Below are 17,258 nucleotides of genomic sequence, written 5' to 3' on the forward strand. Positions count from 1 at the left end.
AGGAAGCACAGCGTAGTAGACTTGTCCATCATCTTGCCTATTGTGCCCTTAACTAGATTGATGGCCCAATCTGACCCTCGGTTTCCAGTTTAAATGACCTTTGAAGTGGCTTATACTTCAGACATACTTTTTTTTTTTTTTTTTTTTGGTGGTTCTCATGTTTGAGTACATGGTTTTTGTGCTAGGGAGCACTCTAATACTTGAGCCATGCCTCCAGTCCTTTTTTAAACTGTGGATATTTTTGAGAAAGGGATTTTGCTTTTTGTTTTACCCTTCCTGACATAAACTGAGATGATACTTGTGACTACCACACTGTTGAGATGATTTTTAACCTGTATTGGCTTCAGATAGTGATCCTCCTGATACTAGTCCCCCAAGTAGCTGGGATTATAGATGAAAAGTATGGCACCCAGCTGAGACATACTGAAAGTTTAATCCTTTGCACATGAATTTTTAAAAATGTTTTCAGCACCTAGAAAAAAATACCTGGAACACAATTGGTACCAAAGAGCTTTTTTGTTGAATACTTTCGTTAATATTTTGTTAATACTTTTTATTTCTTGGATCCTGACTTTGTTAAAATTTGGGGGGGCAAAGAAGGGGGGAATGTTAACTATTGGCTACCAAAATTGATCTATTTTCTCCTACTTACCCATTTTATTTTTTCTAGATTTAGAAGGTGTTTACTTATTGTTTATAGTAATAATGACACATGTAAAGATTATAAATATTAGAGTGTATGCTTGTGTGTGTGCATGTGTATGTACATGCATGTGCTGGTACTAGGGCTTGAACTCAGGGCCTGGATGCTGACTTCTCATAAGGCTGGTGCTCTACCACTTAAGCCACAACTCTACTTTGGCCTTTTGCTGGTTAATTGATGATAAGAGTCTCCTGGACTTTCTGCCCAGACTGACTTTGAATGGGGATCCTCATATCTCAGCCTCTTTAGTAGCCAGGATTATGGGAGTGAACCTCCAGTGCCTAGCTCTGCAAATATTCTAATCTTTGGTTGTTGCTGAAGTAAATTCATACTATTAGAAGATATCAGATGGGGGATAGCTCAGGGGTAGCTGGCATGAGCAAGGTTTGGTTCAGTCCTCAACACCACTGGGAAAAAAAAAATCAGAATATCAGTGTGCCAACATTAAATAAAAGGCATAATGTCTTCCCCAGAAGGACCTGTTTTTGATAAAATTGGCCGAGGAAGATGAGAAGCCATTTAAGAAAAAGCATCAGCGCACTTAAAAGTCTTGAGTAAAAACTGCTAATTTGTTAGCTAGAGGAAGATTGCTTTTTCACTATGTATTGTTGCAGTAGATATTCATTATGCATACTAAGTGTAAGGAATGAGGTAGAAAGTTGCTTATTCAGTAAGCACCATGCCTGTCTATAGTTAAGATGACTCTGACAATCCACACTTAAGTTCTAGCTGAAGAATACTAATTTAAAAAATCATTGGTAATGATATCACTATTGCTTTTTCTTAGGGCTCCCACATTGCATGTTTAAACACTTATTCTGTGTGAGTGTATATGGATTTTGCCTCACTATTATCACTAGCAGAAGCTGGCCTTGAACTTGGAATTCCTCCTGTTTTCAGCTTCCTGAGTGCAGTCATTACAAGTGTGTACCGCCATGCTCAGGTCTTAATTTTATTTAAATGCTTGTCATGTGTTGCATGACATATTTTTGGTCTCATGATAGAGGCAGATATGTAAAGAAAGGTAATGGCATTAACAACATGTCACCAATCTTTGTAAGGCAGAGTTGGAACACAGACAAATAATAATAGCAAGCTGTAGGAGTAGGTAAAATCAGCAAGTAAAGGATGTGTTAGTCGCCATATGTAAATGTCTTTTCTGATAGTTAACCAAGAAAGACTTGGATCTAGAGCTGTCCAAGTAGCCAGCTGTGACAGCTCTACAAAAGACAATGTTGCCCTCCTAAAGTGTTTCTCTATATGTGTGTATTTTAATATTTTTCGGCATTTAAAAGGTGTTATTATAAAAGTGGTATATCAAGAGGTTACAGTTATGTAAGTCAGGTAAAAAGTACATTTGGATAATGTCACCTCTTCCCTCTCTCTCTCCCAGTTTTTCCCTCCCATCCTCACCCACAAGTTGTGTAGTTCATTTTTCAACATAGTGTACAGTGAGTGCCACAGCTGCATTTGTTCATCCTTTGTCCTTCCACTTCTGTGTGTATTTTAGAGCAGAAACTCTCCCCAAATAGAATGTGATTTAGCTTTATATTTACTGCTCCATTATACAGACTTAATTTATATGTCAACTTGCTGAGTATTGAATAATTAATTGAACAATTTTAGTAATTTACTTGTCACACTGGAATTTATTCCAATAAAGGAAATCATGTTTGTATAAATAGGTTGACCTTTATAATTAAAACTTTACATTTTAATGACAGGTAATGATGTTCTGACTCCTTTTATACCAACAATGTATATGTTTCTAACAACTAATGTTAGTTAACTTTTTGTTGCAGAATTAATATACCTACGAAGTAATCTAGAAATTATAACTTGGTATTTTTCTTGGAAGTAATATTGCTGAATACTTGAACATGTCTTTTTACTTTTAAAGTTCTGAATTAAGAGTAAAAAAGTCTTCAGGCAGGACAATTTATTTGAATATATATGTACCTCTTCAATATGTGTGCGCATATATATATTTATACATATATTTAATATAGTTCTAAGAATATTAAAACTTCTGTGGTCTTTGCAGACACAGTTAAAAAGCTCCAGGACCAAAAGCATGATATGGAAAGAGAGATCAAGACACTCCACAGGAGACTTCGGGTAAGATAAACCTTTCGTGTGTTACTTTGTTAGGAAACAGTTTTCTGCAATTTGAGATGTGGTCATTGACCTACCTTTTACCTTAACCTGTAAAATACAGTGTGATATGGGACCCATTGGGCTTGAGTAGTAGGTAAATGCTATCATTTCAAGTTGGTACTGGTGCTAGAAGAAAGTACTAGTAATTTATAGGTGAAAGCTGTAAGATGATAGATTTAGGATCCTTGTATATTTGGAAAGAAAAAAAGTATTACCTTTTAATTATAAAGTGTCCCAAGACTGAGCCTTTTTTTTTTACATGTGCTTTCTTTTTTTAATTACATACATGTAGTTATGAGAGGGAGCATTTCACAGTGACATTTCCACACAGTTACAACATTTCGGTTTTTTAAACTGTATTTTAAAAAATCTTTTCCAGTCCCAGACATTTACTTCATATTCCCATCAGTCTCACCCTTCTATCACTCTCCCTTCTCCTCATCCCCCTCCCTAAAATAACTTCAGCAATTTTTTGTTGTTACATTTTCATACATGCAAGCAATCTATTTTGATCACATTCATCCTCTTTCATCCTTCTTGTTACATATGTTGTAGTATTATGTTATATGTGGATTTGGTCAGCTTATGTACTAATTTTAGAGTTTAAGTCTTGCTGCAGTTGCTCAGGCTGCCTTCACAATGTCAGAAAATTGCTTTGCGGGTGAGAGGGCTCTGGGGTGGCCCAGCTGTGGCTGTGTTGGAGGGGAGGCTGTGGGGAGACGTCCCTGCCCAGTTGTACGGCATCCTCCGTGACTGTGGGAAGCAGCATGCCATGCAGTTCCTCACTGCCTCTTTGTATGGTTTTGTCTGCCTATATTGAGTTCAGTGTTTTTCTTCTGGCTTCCTCTTCCTTTTCCTTTACTTTGGATTTTTTTCCCTACTAGTTTTTGATGTCAGGATATTTATAGTTTTTCACTGTATGGTTCTAATACCATTTATATACCTGCTTGAGCCTTCTAGAGGTAAAGCTCTAGAGTTTCAAAATTTATTTTTGTAAGACTTGCTTTGAAAGCTTGTTATTTTCCCTAATATTTATTGAACACTCTGCTTGATGCCTTAGTAAGAAAACCATCTAATCTTCCCTTTATTAAGAGCAGGTTTATTAATAATAGTTGTATTACTGGTTAGGAACAAATCATAGCAGTTCTCTAAGATTTAAAAAAAGTCACCACAGAGCATTATAGCAGCATAATCACACAGTTTTATTGCTTTAAAACTTTTGGCATTTTCTTTTGGAAATAAACTTTCTTTTTCTTTTTATGCCAGTCCTGGAGCTTGAATTCAGGGACTGGGTACTGTCCCTGAGCTTTTTTGCTCAAGGCTAGCACTCTACCACTTGAATATAGCTCCATCTCTGGCTTTTTGGTAGTTAATTGGAGATAAGAGTTTCAGACTTTCCTGCTCTGACTGGCTTCGAATATCAATCCTCACTCAGATCTCAGTCTCCTGAGTAGTTAGGATTGTAGGCATGGCTACCAGCACATGGCTAACATTTAGATTTGGGGTGGGGAACAGTCCTGGGGCTTGAAGTCAGAGCCTTGGCACTATTCAAGGCTAGCACTCTACTACTTGAACCACAGCTCCACTTCTAGCTCTTGGACTTTGCTGCTCAGGCTGGCTTTGAACCTTGATCCTCAGATCTCAGCCTCCAGTGTAGCTAGGGTTACAGATATGACCCAACATGGCCCAGCTAACATTTAGTTTTTTACTATAGGAAGAATCTGCAGAATGGCGGCAGTTTCAAGCCGATTTACAAACAGCAGTAGTCATTGCAAATGACATTAAATCTGAAGCCCAAGAAGAGATTGGTGATCTGAAGCGCCGACTGCATGAAGCCCAAGAGAAAAATGAGAAACTCACAAAAGAATTGGAGGAAATAAAGTCACGCAAGTATGTTCTGAGAAACCAGTTATGCACTATATTTCAATAGAAAACACTTAAACACCAATTTTAGTGATAATTTTTTGTATTTTGTTTTATAAGATGTGTAAAATATTGTAATCTGTATGAATCTTTCTGAATTGTTTTCTGTGTTACTGGCCAACAACTTTGGAGGCAGATGATTTAAACTGTACCTTATGGTTCTTATTTCCATTGATCCAGTCCTGTTGTTCCCCCCCCCTCTTTCTTTCTCTCTTTCTCTCTCTCTCTCTTTAATTTTATTTTTTTGTCAGTGAGGCTTGAACTCTGGGCTTGGGCGCTAACCCTGAGCTCTTCGCCTCAAGGCTAGCGCTCTACTACTTGAGCCACAATGCCACTTCCTTTTTTCTGGTGGTTAATTGGAGATAAGAGTCTTATGGACTTTCCTACCCAAGCTGGCTTTGAAACACGATCTTCAGATGTCAGCCTCCTGAGTAGCTAGGATTATAGGTGTAAGCTACTAGTACCTGACTTCTTTTTTTAATTTTTGTGCTAATACTGGGGCTTGGACTCAAGAGTCTTGCATACTCCCTTAAGTATACTCAAGGCTGGTGCTCTAGGTTTTACTTGTAGCCGTTTGTTAGTTAGTTGGAGATAAGAGTCTCATGAACTTTTCTACCCAGGCTGGGTAGATCATTAGATTTCAGCCTCCTGAGTAGTTAGGATTACACATTTGAGCTACTGGTTCCTGGCAATTTTTTCTTTAAATTATGGCAAACTTCACTTGTGTCCTAGTCTGAGGTGCTCCTTGCTTCTTATTAGCTAGATCCAGTCTTGGTCAGTAACCTTAATTTCCCTGAGCAGCCTCAGTTTGCTCATCTTTATTTATTTATTTATTTATTATTATTTTTTTTATTTTTTTTATTTTTTATTTTTGGCCAGTCCTGGGCCTTGGACTCAGGGCCTGAGCACTGTCCCTGGCTTCTTTTTTGCTCAAGGCTAGCACTCTGCCACTTGAGCCACAGCGCCGCTTCTGGCCGTTTTCTGTATATGTGGTGCTGGGGAATTGAACCTAGGGCCTCGGGTATACCGAGGCAGGCACTCTTGCCACTAGGCTATATCCCCAGCCCCTATTTATTTATTTTTTAATTTAATTAATTTTATTTATTTATTATTTTTTTTGCCAGTCCTGGGCCTTGGACTCAGAGCCTGAGCACTGTCCCTGGCTTCTTTTTTTTTGCTCAAGGCTAGCACTCTGCCACTTGAGCCACAGCGCCACTTCTGGCCATTTTCTATATATGTGGTGCTGGGGAATTGAACCCAGGGCTTCATGTATACAAGGCAAGCGCTCTTGCCACTAGGCCATATTCCCAGCCCAGTTTTCTCATCTTTAAAGTGGAGACAATACTACTTTATTTACAGTATTGTAAGGAGTACACGAGATAGTGCCTACAAAATGTTCAGAGCAATGGCCTGCACACTTTAGCTAGTAATTTGAGAAATCTAAGTAAAGAATGCAAAGTGAATTTCGCTCTGCTTCATACTTGAAGAATTTTCATTTGTTTCAGTCACTTGTCAGTAGAACATTTCTTCTTTCATCAAACAGATACCATTGGAAATGTATAAAATTTACTAGATGAGAAGCCATCCACAATGAGATACCATCTATGAGTGTGGGAGAGTCATTTTGCATTTGAGATTGTTACAAATGGGATTATTCCTTGAGTAATTCTTAATTAGATATAGGAAAAAGTTTTTTTTTTTAAGTAGTGTACCTTTGACTGCCTTTTATTATTCCCTAGTCTTAGTGTATGTCCCAGAGAAAAGTATTACTAAACATTTTTCACTGGCTTCCTTAAGTAGAACTTGAATGAGACTATCCATTGATTTAACACTTCATTACTTTTGTATCGCCATATATTATCAAAAATGCCTTTTTGGGGGCTGGGAATATGGCCTAGTGGTAAAGTGTTTGCCTTGTATACATGAAGGCCTGGGTTCGATTCCTCAACACCACACATCTAGAAAAAACCAGAAATGGTGCTGTGGCTCAAGTGGTAGAGTACTAGCCTTGAGCAAAATGAAGCCAGGGACAGTGCTCAGGCCCTGACAAGCCCCAGGACTGGCAAAAAAAAAAAAAGAAGCCTTTTTGGGAGTTAGGATGAGTGACTGAATTCTTTTTGTTTATTTTTGCAATTTGGGGCACCGCAGAGGATCAAACTCAGGGCTTTATATATACTAGGTGAATACTTCTGGCTCTGAAATTCTTCACTTAAAGGATCATTCCATTCCATTGGTTCCTAAAGCCTTATCTGTCTTTGAGGTATGTGTTTAAAACAACTTGCCTTCCAAAAGAAGCAGCATCTTGTACAACAGTAGTTGTCAGAGTAATTTGGCAGGCTCCTGTAATTTCACAAGATCCATTCAGTTAGCATTGTTTTCATAATAATACTAACAGGTTGTTATCCTTTTTCCCTGGGCTTTTTCTGGGGTACTTGGGTTTGAACTTAGGATCTTGAGCTTGCTAGGCAGGCATTCTACCACTTGAGTCATGCCCCAGTCCTTGTTATTTTAGTTATTTTTAGGACAAAATCTTACTGTATTTTGTCTTTCACTCTATTTCTATTCTATATTCTCTGTTCTATTCCTATCCTGGGGCTTGAACTTGGGGCTTGGGTGCTCTCCCGGAGCTTTTTGTTTTTTTGCCAGTCCTGGGCCGTGAACTCAGGGCCTGAGCACTGTCCCTGGCTTCTTTTTTGCTCAAGGCTAGCACTCTGCCACTTGAGCCACAGCGCCCCTTCTGGCCATTTTCTGTATATGTGGTGCTGAGGAATCGAACCCAGGGCCTTGCCACTAGGCCATATTCCCAGCCCTCTCCCGGAGCTTTTTTGCTCAAGGTTAGCTCTCTACCAGTGGAGCCACAGCCCACTTCTGAATTTTTTTTTTTTTTTGTAGTTTATTGGAGACAAGAGTCTCACAGACATTTATGCCTGGGGCTGGCTTTGAACTGTGATCCTTAAATGTCAGCCTCCTAAGTAACTAGGATTATAGGCATGAGTCTGTGTACAATGTATTCTTTTTTTTTTTTTTTTTAGTTAAAAATTTTTTTGTACTGAGGTTTGTACTCAGGGCTTTGTGCTTATCATGCAGTCACTATGACAACAGAGCCAAGCTTCTAGCTCTAAGGTCTCCCATTTTTGCCATGACCAGCCTGAATTGAGTCTTCTATTTATGCCTCCCACATAACTGATAAGGTAGTTGTACTTTACTGTTTCCAGCTTATTGATTGAGATAGGGGTCTTAATAACTTTTTACCTAAGCCTTGAATCAAGATCCTCCTGCTCTCTGCCTCCCAAGCAGCTGGGATTATAGGTATGGCTCACCATTCCCAGCCACTATGCTTACTCTTGCACTGATAATAACAAAATGTAAGCCTTAGGAGTCAAGGCCTTAGTGCCAGATTGTACTCATAATCATTGATAAACCATATACTGAGATTTTTTTTTAAGTGCCAAAACCCCAAACCAAACATAATGCAGATTTCACCTAACGATGTCTTCCCTGAGAGGGTAAATGATTAATTTTACCAAATCTCAGCCCTTGAAGGTACCCTATTTTTAATGTTCCGTGTGACAAAATGGGAAGTATAAAAAGATACTTCTGCTTTATCTGCTGTATATTCAAGTATGAGTTGCCTTGAGGGGAGCATTCTGTGATAATTTTTGTGTAAGCTACTTCCTTTTCTTTTTTACTTTAAATGACTGGGAGACAAATCTAGATATTAAGACTTACTTTTGGTGTGAAATTTCTCAAAAATGATTAATAAGAGAGCCCATTTTAGCTAAGCCTGGTCACTCACGCCTGTAATCCTAGCTACTCAGGAGGCTGAGATCTGAGGATGCTGTTCAAAGCCAGCCTGGGCGAGAAAGTCCATCAGACTCTTCTCTCCAGTGAACTACTCAGAAAAAGCTGGATAGTGGCACCGTGGCTCAAGTGTTAGAGCGTTAGCCTTGAGCACAGAATGGCTCAGGGACAGATCCCAGGCCATGAGTTCAAGCCCCGGGACTGGCAAAAAAAGAGAGAGACAGAGTGCCCATCCTTTCAAGGAACACAACTTGTTGCCAATGATAAAATATGAACATTTCAAGGGGATTTAATGAAGATTCTAAAAAACTTTTTTTTTTCTTTGTCGGTTATGGAGCTTGAACACAGGGCCTGGGTGCTGCCCCTGAGCCTCTTTGTGCTCAAGACTAATTCTCTACCACTTGAGCCACAGCACCACTTCCAGTTTTTGAGTGGCTAATTGGAGATAAGAATCTTACAGAGACTTTTCTGCCCTGGCTGGTTTTGAAATATGATCCTCAGATCTTAGCTTCTTGAGTAGCTAGGATTACAGGCATGAGCCACTGGTGCCCAGCTCTAGAAAACTTTTATCAGCTGCTGTAGGCTTAACTGTGAAGTTTATTTTTTTAGAAAACAAGACTGTTCTCTATTTACACAAAGCATTATAATCTTCTCAAAAGTCTCCAGCCACTTACAAACTTTTCATTGTATTCACTCCAACTATATTACACTAATTGCTAACCCCAAGCAGTCAATTAAGACAAGAATGTGCTTGGAGTACTGAGTGGAAGAGGAGACTAAGAAAGGCCAACACAGATACTTTAGAAGCAGTTAAAGGAGAAAGAGACAGAGAGAGAGACAGAGAGAGAGACAGAGAGAGAGACAGAGAGAGAGAGAGAGAGAGAGAGAGGAGGAGAGAAGAGAGAAGAGAGAGAGAGAGAGAGAGAGAGATTTGGCACCATCAGATTTCCCTTAAGGTTGAGGATTTTCATTAAAACCATTTTAAGACATGACACTAAGGAATCACAAGAATCTCCACCTGGGCTGTACACAGGTAGACTGGCAAACAAAGTGAGTAGAAGAAAGTGGAAATAGAAAGCGGGGAGGTAAAACAAATGAGAGAGAAGCATAGTGGGGGAAAGTTGTGTCTAGGAGAAATAAAGTCTAGAGCTTGTCATAAGTTAAGAGAATACAGGGCCATACCCAGCCTGGGAGATGAGAAAGAAAAGAAAGCCTGGGATTTTAACACCTTCCATGAGGTGGTAATCCTAAAGCTATACAGTGGGAGGCAATGAGGTACACATAGCACTATGTCATGTGTTTTGTTTATTTGTTTTGTTTTTGTTGCCAGTCCTGGGGCTTGAACTCAGGGCTCTGAGCACTATCCCTGACCTCTTTTTGCTCAAGGCTAGCACTCTACCACTTGAGCCACAGCGCCACTTCTGGCTTTTTCTATATATGTGGTACTGAGGAATCAAACCCAGGGCTTCATACGAGGCGAGCACTTTACCACTAGGGCATATACCCAGCCCCATGTCATGTGTTTTGTAAGACCTCAGTGGGCACCTTTGCTTGACCAACTTCAATCTACACTGCTAATTTAAGAGTGAAGGTACCCAGAGCGCATCCATCCCAGCGAGTCAACTGCATAGGTAATAAAGAAGAGCTGCAAGCACAGTGGATCTAGAGAAAAACAAAACTTAATGTTGCTGTGTATTTAAAGTTTTTTGATAAGATTATTGGTGATAGTAGGAAGAATTACTTAAATACATTGTTTAATAAAAGGCATTTGGAAAACCTGTGTGATAAGGTGAGTAGTTATAGGATCATAGGTGAGTGAAAGATCCTTTCAGAGTGTGGGATAGACCTGTGGATTTTAATGGACAGAATGAGAACAGATTATTTATATGATTTCAGATTCTACATTGCAATGATCTTTCCCACTGCTCTTCTTCCTCATCTTGGATTTAACCTCAGTGCCTTGTGCCTGCTAGGCAAGAGATTTACCACTGAGCTATATGTTCAAGTCTACAACTAGCTGTTTGTCTTTGGGAATTAGACCTAGGACTTTCTGCGTGTTAGGGCAAAAGTTTACAATGGAGCTACTCTGACCCACCCCAGTCTTTTTTTTTTTTTTTTTGGTACCATGACTGGGGCTTGAATTCAGGGCCTGGGTATTAGCCTTTAGCTTTTTTGCTCAGAGCTGGCACTCTACCACTTGAGCCCCTGTTCTATTTTTGGCTAATTGGAGTAAAGAATCTTATAGGCTTTTTTTGCCCTGGCGGGCTTCGAATTATGATCCTCAGATCTCTGTCTTCTGTGTAGCTAGCCCAACAGCTAACTTTTAAGTAACTACCAATTGTTATATTTTAGTATAGTAGCAAAAAACAAGTAGCCATAGTTATCTTAAAAAGCTACTAAACTATTCTTTCCAACCACAAATATATTTGTAATCTGCATTTTTTGTATTTCAATAGAAGAAATGGGAATATAGCTGTCTTTCAAGTCAGATATTAAGAAACATAAAACATTACTATTCTTCCTGCTTTTTTTTGGCTTTTGAATATACAATTACTTTTTATTAGTCATTTTTCAAAAAGATATTTTCAGGGCTGGGGATATGGCCTAGTGGCAAGAGTGCTTGCCTCATATACATGAGGCCCTGGGTTCGATTCCCCAGCACCACATATACAGAAAATGGCCAGAAGTGGCGCTGTGGCTCAAGTGGCATAGTGCTAGCCTTGAGCAAAAAGAAGCCAGGGACAGTGCTCAAGCCCTGAGTCCAAGCCCCAGGACTGGCCAAAAAAAAAAAAAAAGATATTTTCATCATGTAAATCCTGGGTTTACCTTTATTTTTAGGCGAGATAAATATTTTATGTAGTTCTTAGTTTAATTAATTTAATGGATAACAACCTACATAAGTAAAAACTTTCTGGAGTCCTCAGTAATTTTTAGGAGTGGAATGGGATTCCAAGAGCCAAAAGTTTGATTGCTATTATTGGATTATTAAGCCTTCTAGTCATGACAACTAGCTGGATATGGATCCTGAGGCAAGAAACCTGACAGCAGAGCCAAATGGCTACTAACAACAAATTTTCCTAAAGACTGGCTTAATTTTTGTCCCTAAGTATATTTGATAGTTTTATGACATGCAAACTCTGCGATTGTAATCTCATTTCAGATAAAATAATTTTTTCTTATTAGCTCAGTGAACTAAAGAGGGCCAGAAATGAATGGTAATTGATTTTTCTGATGACTCAGGAAAAATTACCATGAGCTGCTAGGGGATTCATGTTGTAAGTGTGGCCCTCTGTTTCTCCATAGAAATTCTGTTGGGAGATGATAGCAGTTTTGTTTTATTCTTTAAGAACATGGGCTTTGGTTTCCTTTCTTCATTAGTTTCATGTCAAAACACAACACTTTAGCTATAGCCAGCAAAGATTATCTACATATGATGGTAAATTCCCAAGACTCCCGGGGACCGGGCCTTCCCAACAGCAAAGAAGCAGAGGTTCCAGTTCTGAGTGTGGCTCTGGGCCAGTCTTCCTCCTGTGTCACTGCTGATGACTTACTGATGTCCTCACTGCACTTACTTAGGTGAAAATGGAATTTGATGGTTATTTAACTTACTTAAGATAACCTGATAGGAAAATTTTTATATCATTTCCTGGTATTTACCACGAAAATGAGACTATTAGACTGGTAGTCTATTCTACTTACTTGTACACATTGAAATAACAGCAACAGAAAACAAAAATTAATACCTTTTACCGCTTTTCAGTTGGGAGGGGAAATGTATGTGATCTCTTATACACATGCACACAAAATGCCCAAAGTTTAATATTGTCTTTAGGCAAGAGGAGGAGCGAGGCCGAGTGTATAACTACATGAATGCGGTTGAGAGAGATTTGGCAGCTTTAAGGCAAGGGATGGGACTGAGCAGAAGGTCCTCGACTTCCTCAGAGCCAACTCCTACAGTAAAAACCCTCATCAAGTCCTTCGACAGTGCATCTCAAGGTAATTACTTCCTTGTCTCCTGGGCCCATGGCATGTGGTAATACCACTTGCCATGTATTTCCTGGTCTTTATCTTAGTTTCACAGTCTTTTATATGATGTCAAACTTTGATGTAGTATCAATGAGTTAAATGCTAGATAAATTTTAATGGAGGAGTTAGAATCTGTTCTGCTTCAGAAACCTTGATCTCAGACTTTACTATGTATCCTCTCCTCAGCTGGATCACACACATTCTTAGGATTTCCTTTTTTTTCTGGTCCTGAGGCTTGAACTCAGGGCCTGGGTGCTGGCCCGGAGCCTCCTTGGTTCAAGGCACACGCTCTACCACTTGAGCCACATCCACTTCTGGCTTTTTCTGAGTAGTTTATTGGAGATAAGCGTCTCATGGACTTTCTTGCCTGGTCTGGCCTCAAACTGTGATCCTCAGATCTCAGCCTCTTAAGCTAGGATTACAGGTGTGAGCCACCACACCCAGCTTCTTATGACTGAATTTCTTTATGTCTGAAACTTTCAGATATACAACTTTAGTTCTCTGCCAAAGAAAAGATCCCTTCCCTTTCTCTCAGCTTCTTCATTTCTTTATATCTTAGTGCATCCTTGAGATTGACACTCATGTTTTCTAGACTTAAAAAAAATTTTTTTTATCAGAGTTTGAATTGAGGGTCTAATACTTGTTTGACTTGCTTGTGGCTAATGCTCTATCACCATGCCTCCAATTTGGCTCTGTGTGTGTGTGTGTGCACGGGCGCACACACACGCATGTGCATACTTATACTAACACTTGAACTCAGGGCCTTGTATTTTCTTGACTTTCTTGTTCAGGGCTGGTACTCTTACCACTTGAGCCATGCCTCTAGCCTACCAGCTCAGCTTTTTTACTGGTTATTTTGGCCTTTCAGACTTCTCTGCCTGCACTTGCTTGAATTGTTGTTCTCTGGATCTCAACCTCCCGAGTAACTAGGATTATAGGTGTGTGCTACTAGTGTCCAGCACTTTCCTAGATATCTTAAGTCCAAAACAAACCCTTGTTCCCCAGCTTTCTTCACCCAGGTGTAAACAGGTATATATATCACATATAGACTTCTAAAATAAAATATAATGGCATTTACAGTTAATTTATAATTGTGCAACTATTCAAAATACAAAACACCTTTAGTGCAAACATGATATAATAAAGTACATCTCGTTCTAAAGAATTACAAAAGAATTGGAAGTATTTAGACAAAGGATTGTACCTAAGTGTTTGTGACAGCACTGTTCACAGTAGGCTGTCTAGTGACTATGAATGGAAAAATGAAACGTTAAAGATTGTTCAGTAAAGAAAGGGAGAATAAGAATAATAGAAAAGGTGAATTTGCTACAAGTATATACATGTATGGAAATACCACACTGAAGACCCTTTGTATAATTAATATACATGAATAAATAAAACAGTCTAAGTGTTCATGCATTAGGTGAAAGGACAAACAAAATAGACAGTGGAATAAATATCTCCTCAGCCTTAAGGAGTAAAATATTGCTACGTGCTGCCTTTGCTGTATTATACTCAGTGAAAGAAACCAGGCGTAATAGACCACATTGTTCATGGAGATAGAAAACAGATTGTGATGGGCTGGGAGGGGAGATGGGAAGTGATTACTTAAAAGGTATGGGATTTCTGTTTGGGCTGATGAAATAACTTTGGAGCTAGGTAAAAGTGATGGTTGTATAACGTGAATGTGCTAAATGCCACTGAACTGTACATTTGAAAATAGCTAACTTCATCTTGTGTGAATTTTATCTTTGTGTAGAAGAATGCCTCCAAAGCTATCAATTCTAAGAATAGTTTGCTGCACCAAAAGGTCCTCAGCGGTCACTGCTTCCTCTTGCCATACTCTGTGATGGGCTTGAGTTCACTTATATAGCTCATTTTGTATGTAGCTCTTTTTGTTGTTTTGTTTTTCTGCCATTACTGGGGCTTGAACTCAGGGCCTGAGCACTGTCCCTGGCTTCTTTTTCCTCAAGGCTAGCACTCTACCACTTGAGCCACAGTGCTACTTCCAGCTTTTTTATGTATGTGGCGCTGAGGAATTGAGCCAGGGCTTCATGTATACGAGGCGAGCACTTTACCACTAGGCCATATTCCCAGCCCTCTTTTTTTTTTTTTTTTGTATGTAGCACTTATGTAGCTTATCTTCAAATGAATGATCACTTTAGTTTTAAAAAATAACCATGAATTTTGTAGCCATTACTAGAACCCAGGTACATAGAAATAAGAGGTATATAGTTGGATAGTTGCAACTATTAGAGGAAGATCGACATATATCATTAAATACATGTCAGGTAAAGTCAATTTCTTTTTTTTTTTTTTTTTTGGCCAGTCCTGGGGCTTAGACTAAGGGCCTGAGCACTGTCCCTGGCTTCTTTTTGCTCAAGGCTAGCACTATGCCACTTGAGCCACAGCGCCACTTCTGGCCATTTTCTGTATATGTGGTGCTGGGGAATCGAACCCAGGGCCTCATGTATATGAGGCAGGCACTCTTGCCACTAGGCCATATCCCCAGCCCCAGGTAAAGTCAATTTTGCAGGAGGAAGTAAGGTAAGATGAGCAGGAACATACCATTCTTGATATAATACACAATTGCTGAGTATCTAAAAAATATCTGGCCTCTTTTTTTTTTTTTTGTTTTTTGTTTTGTTTTGGCCAGTCCTAGGCCGTGAACTCAGGGCCTGAGCACTGTCCCTGGCTTCTTTTTTGCTCAAGGCTAGCACTCTGCCACTTGAGCCACAGCGCCCCTTCTGGCCATTTTCTGTATATGTGGTGCTGAGGAATTGAACCCAGGGCCTCATATATACGAGGCAAGCACTCTTGCCACTAGGCCATATCCCCAGCCCAATATCTGGCCTCTTATCTAAAGCACTTTTATGTGTATGTGTTCCTCTTTCCTTCCCTCCCTCTCTTCCTCCCTTTCTTCCATGGTACTGAGGCTTGAATTCAGGACTTTGTACTTGCTAGGCATCTCTATCCATCTCTTTTTTAATTTAATTAAAAAAATTTTTTTTTATTTTGTGCCAGTCCTGGGGCTTGAATTCAAGGCCTATGCACTGTACCTGAGCTTTTCAGCTTGAGGCTGGTACTCTATGACTTGAGCCACAGCTCTACTCTGGCTTTTTGGTGGTTAATTGGAGATAAGAGTCTCACAAACTTTCCTGCTGGGGCTGGCTTTGAACTGCATTCCTCAGATCTCAGCCTCCTGAGTAGCTAGGATTACAGGCAGGAGCCACTGGTGTGCCCAGCTCCATCTCTGTATTTTTTTTTAAGTGTGTGTGTGTGTGTGTGTGTGTGTGTGTGTGTGTGTGTGTGTGTGTGTGTGTGTATACTGTACCTTTGGGTTAAACCCCTCAGCTCTCTTTTTTAAATATGTAGATTACATTGGTTTATGGAGTACTTTTATAAGGTAATTAACAGCAAAAATGATACTGGCTTTGGGGAGCAAAGAGTTTACCTGGTGGGAGGAGCACCAAAACAGAGCATAGGTTAGACAATAGCTAAGGCAGTGTATGTGGATGGAAAGATTTAAGAGGGTTGGCTTACCTAGTGAATCTTTAGATGGAGACTAGTTAAGAAAGCTTCTGTTTGACTGTAATGTGTTTATTTTTGACTTGTTACTTTGTAGTACCAAACCCTGCTGCAGCTGCAATTCCTCGCACGCCTCTGAGTCCAAGTCCTATGAAAACTCCTCCTGCAGCTGCTGTCTCCCCCATGCAGGTAAGGGCTGGGGGCCTCAAAACTTAAGATTAAATCCTCTTTTTTGCAGTCATGCATGCATGGCTCAGGTGGGCACTAGTTACCTCAGAGAGGTGCATTTAGGATTTGCTGCCTAAGAAGTAAATCATAAATGTAAATAGTATGTATTATTTGTCTAGAAAACCTCTCTACGAATGTAATTGTTTTGTTTCATCTTTTCTGCGTAGTGAGTCACTTCAAAATTTAGTGACTGGGCTGGGAATATGGCCTAGTGGCAAGAGTGCTTGCCTCGTATACATGGGTTCGATTCCCCAGCACCACATATATAGAAAACGGCCAGAAGTAGCGCTGTGGCTCAAGTGGCAGAATGCTAGCCTTGAGCAAAAAGAAGTCAGGGACAGTGCTCAGGCCCTGAGTCCAAGGCCCAGGACTGGCAAAACAACAACAACAACACAATTTAATGACTTAAAATGCAAATATCTTATTAAAAGTTGTTTTAAAATTCTAAGTAGTTGTACAAAGGGGTTTCAGTTCACCAAATCAGGTTATGAATACCATGCATCTTATTATTGTCATCCCTTCTGTCATTGTCCCCCATCTTTCCCATATTGAATATAATGACTGTATTTGCCCACCCTTTCTGTCTGTATTCATCTGACCCCCTTCCCTTGAGCCACACCCCTACTTACAGATTTTTTTTTTTTTTGGCCAGTCCTGGGCCTTGGACTCAGGGCCTGAGCACGGCCCTGGCTTCTTTTTGCTCAAGGCGAGCACTCTGCCACTTGAGCCACAGCGCCCCTTCTGGCCTTTTCTATATATGTGGTGCTGGGGAATCGAACCAAGAGCTTCATGTGTAGGAGGGAAGCACTCTTGCCACTAAGCCATATTCCCAGCCCCTACTTACAGATTTTTGGTGGTTAATTAGAGATAAGAATCTCATGGGCTTTTCTGT

General features: G+C 39.8%; 1 protein-coding gene across 1 annotated transcript in view; it reads left to right on the plus strand.

The window, feature by feature from the left end:
• The window catches only part of Specc1l (sperm antigen with calponin homology and coiled-coil domains 1 like), a 143,300-nt gene that overhangs the window by 72,728 nt on the left and 53,314 nt on the right, over positions 1-17,258 (plus strand). The window contains exons 6-9 of the mRNA XM_048343526.1: positions 2,748-2,821; positions 4,575-4,750; positions 12,417-12,580; positions 16,236-16,327. Of these exons, the coding sequence (XP_048199483.1) occupies positions 2,748-2,821; positions 4,575-4,750; positions 12,417-12,580; positions 16,236-16,327 (506 nt within the window). The remainder of the gene's footprint in view (positions 1-2,747; positions 2,822-4,574; positions 4,751-12,416; positions 12,581-16,235; positions 16,328-17,258) is intronic.

Source organism: Perognathus longimembris, chromosome 3 (assembly GCF_023159225.1).
Source record: "Perognathus longimembris pacificus isolate PPM17 chromosome 3, ASM2315922v1, whole genome shotgun sequence".
In the NCBI taxonomy this organism is placed as follows: domain Eukaryota; kingdom Metazoa; phylum Chordata; class Mammalia; order Rodentia; family Heteromyidae; genus Perognathus; species Perognathus longimembris.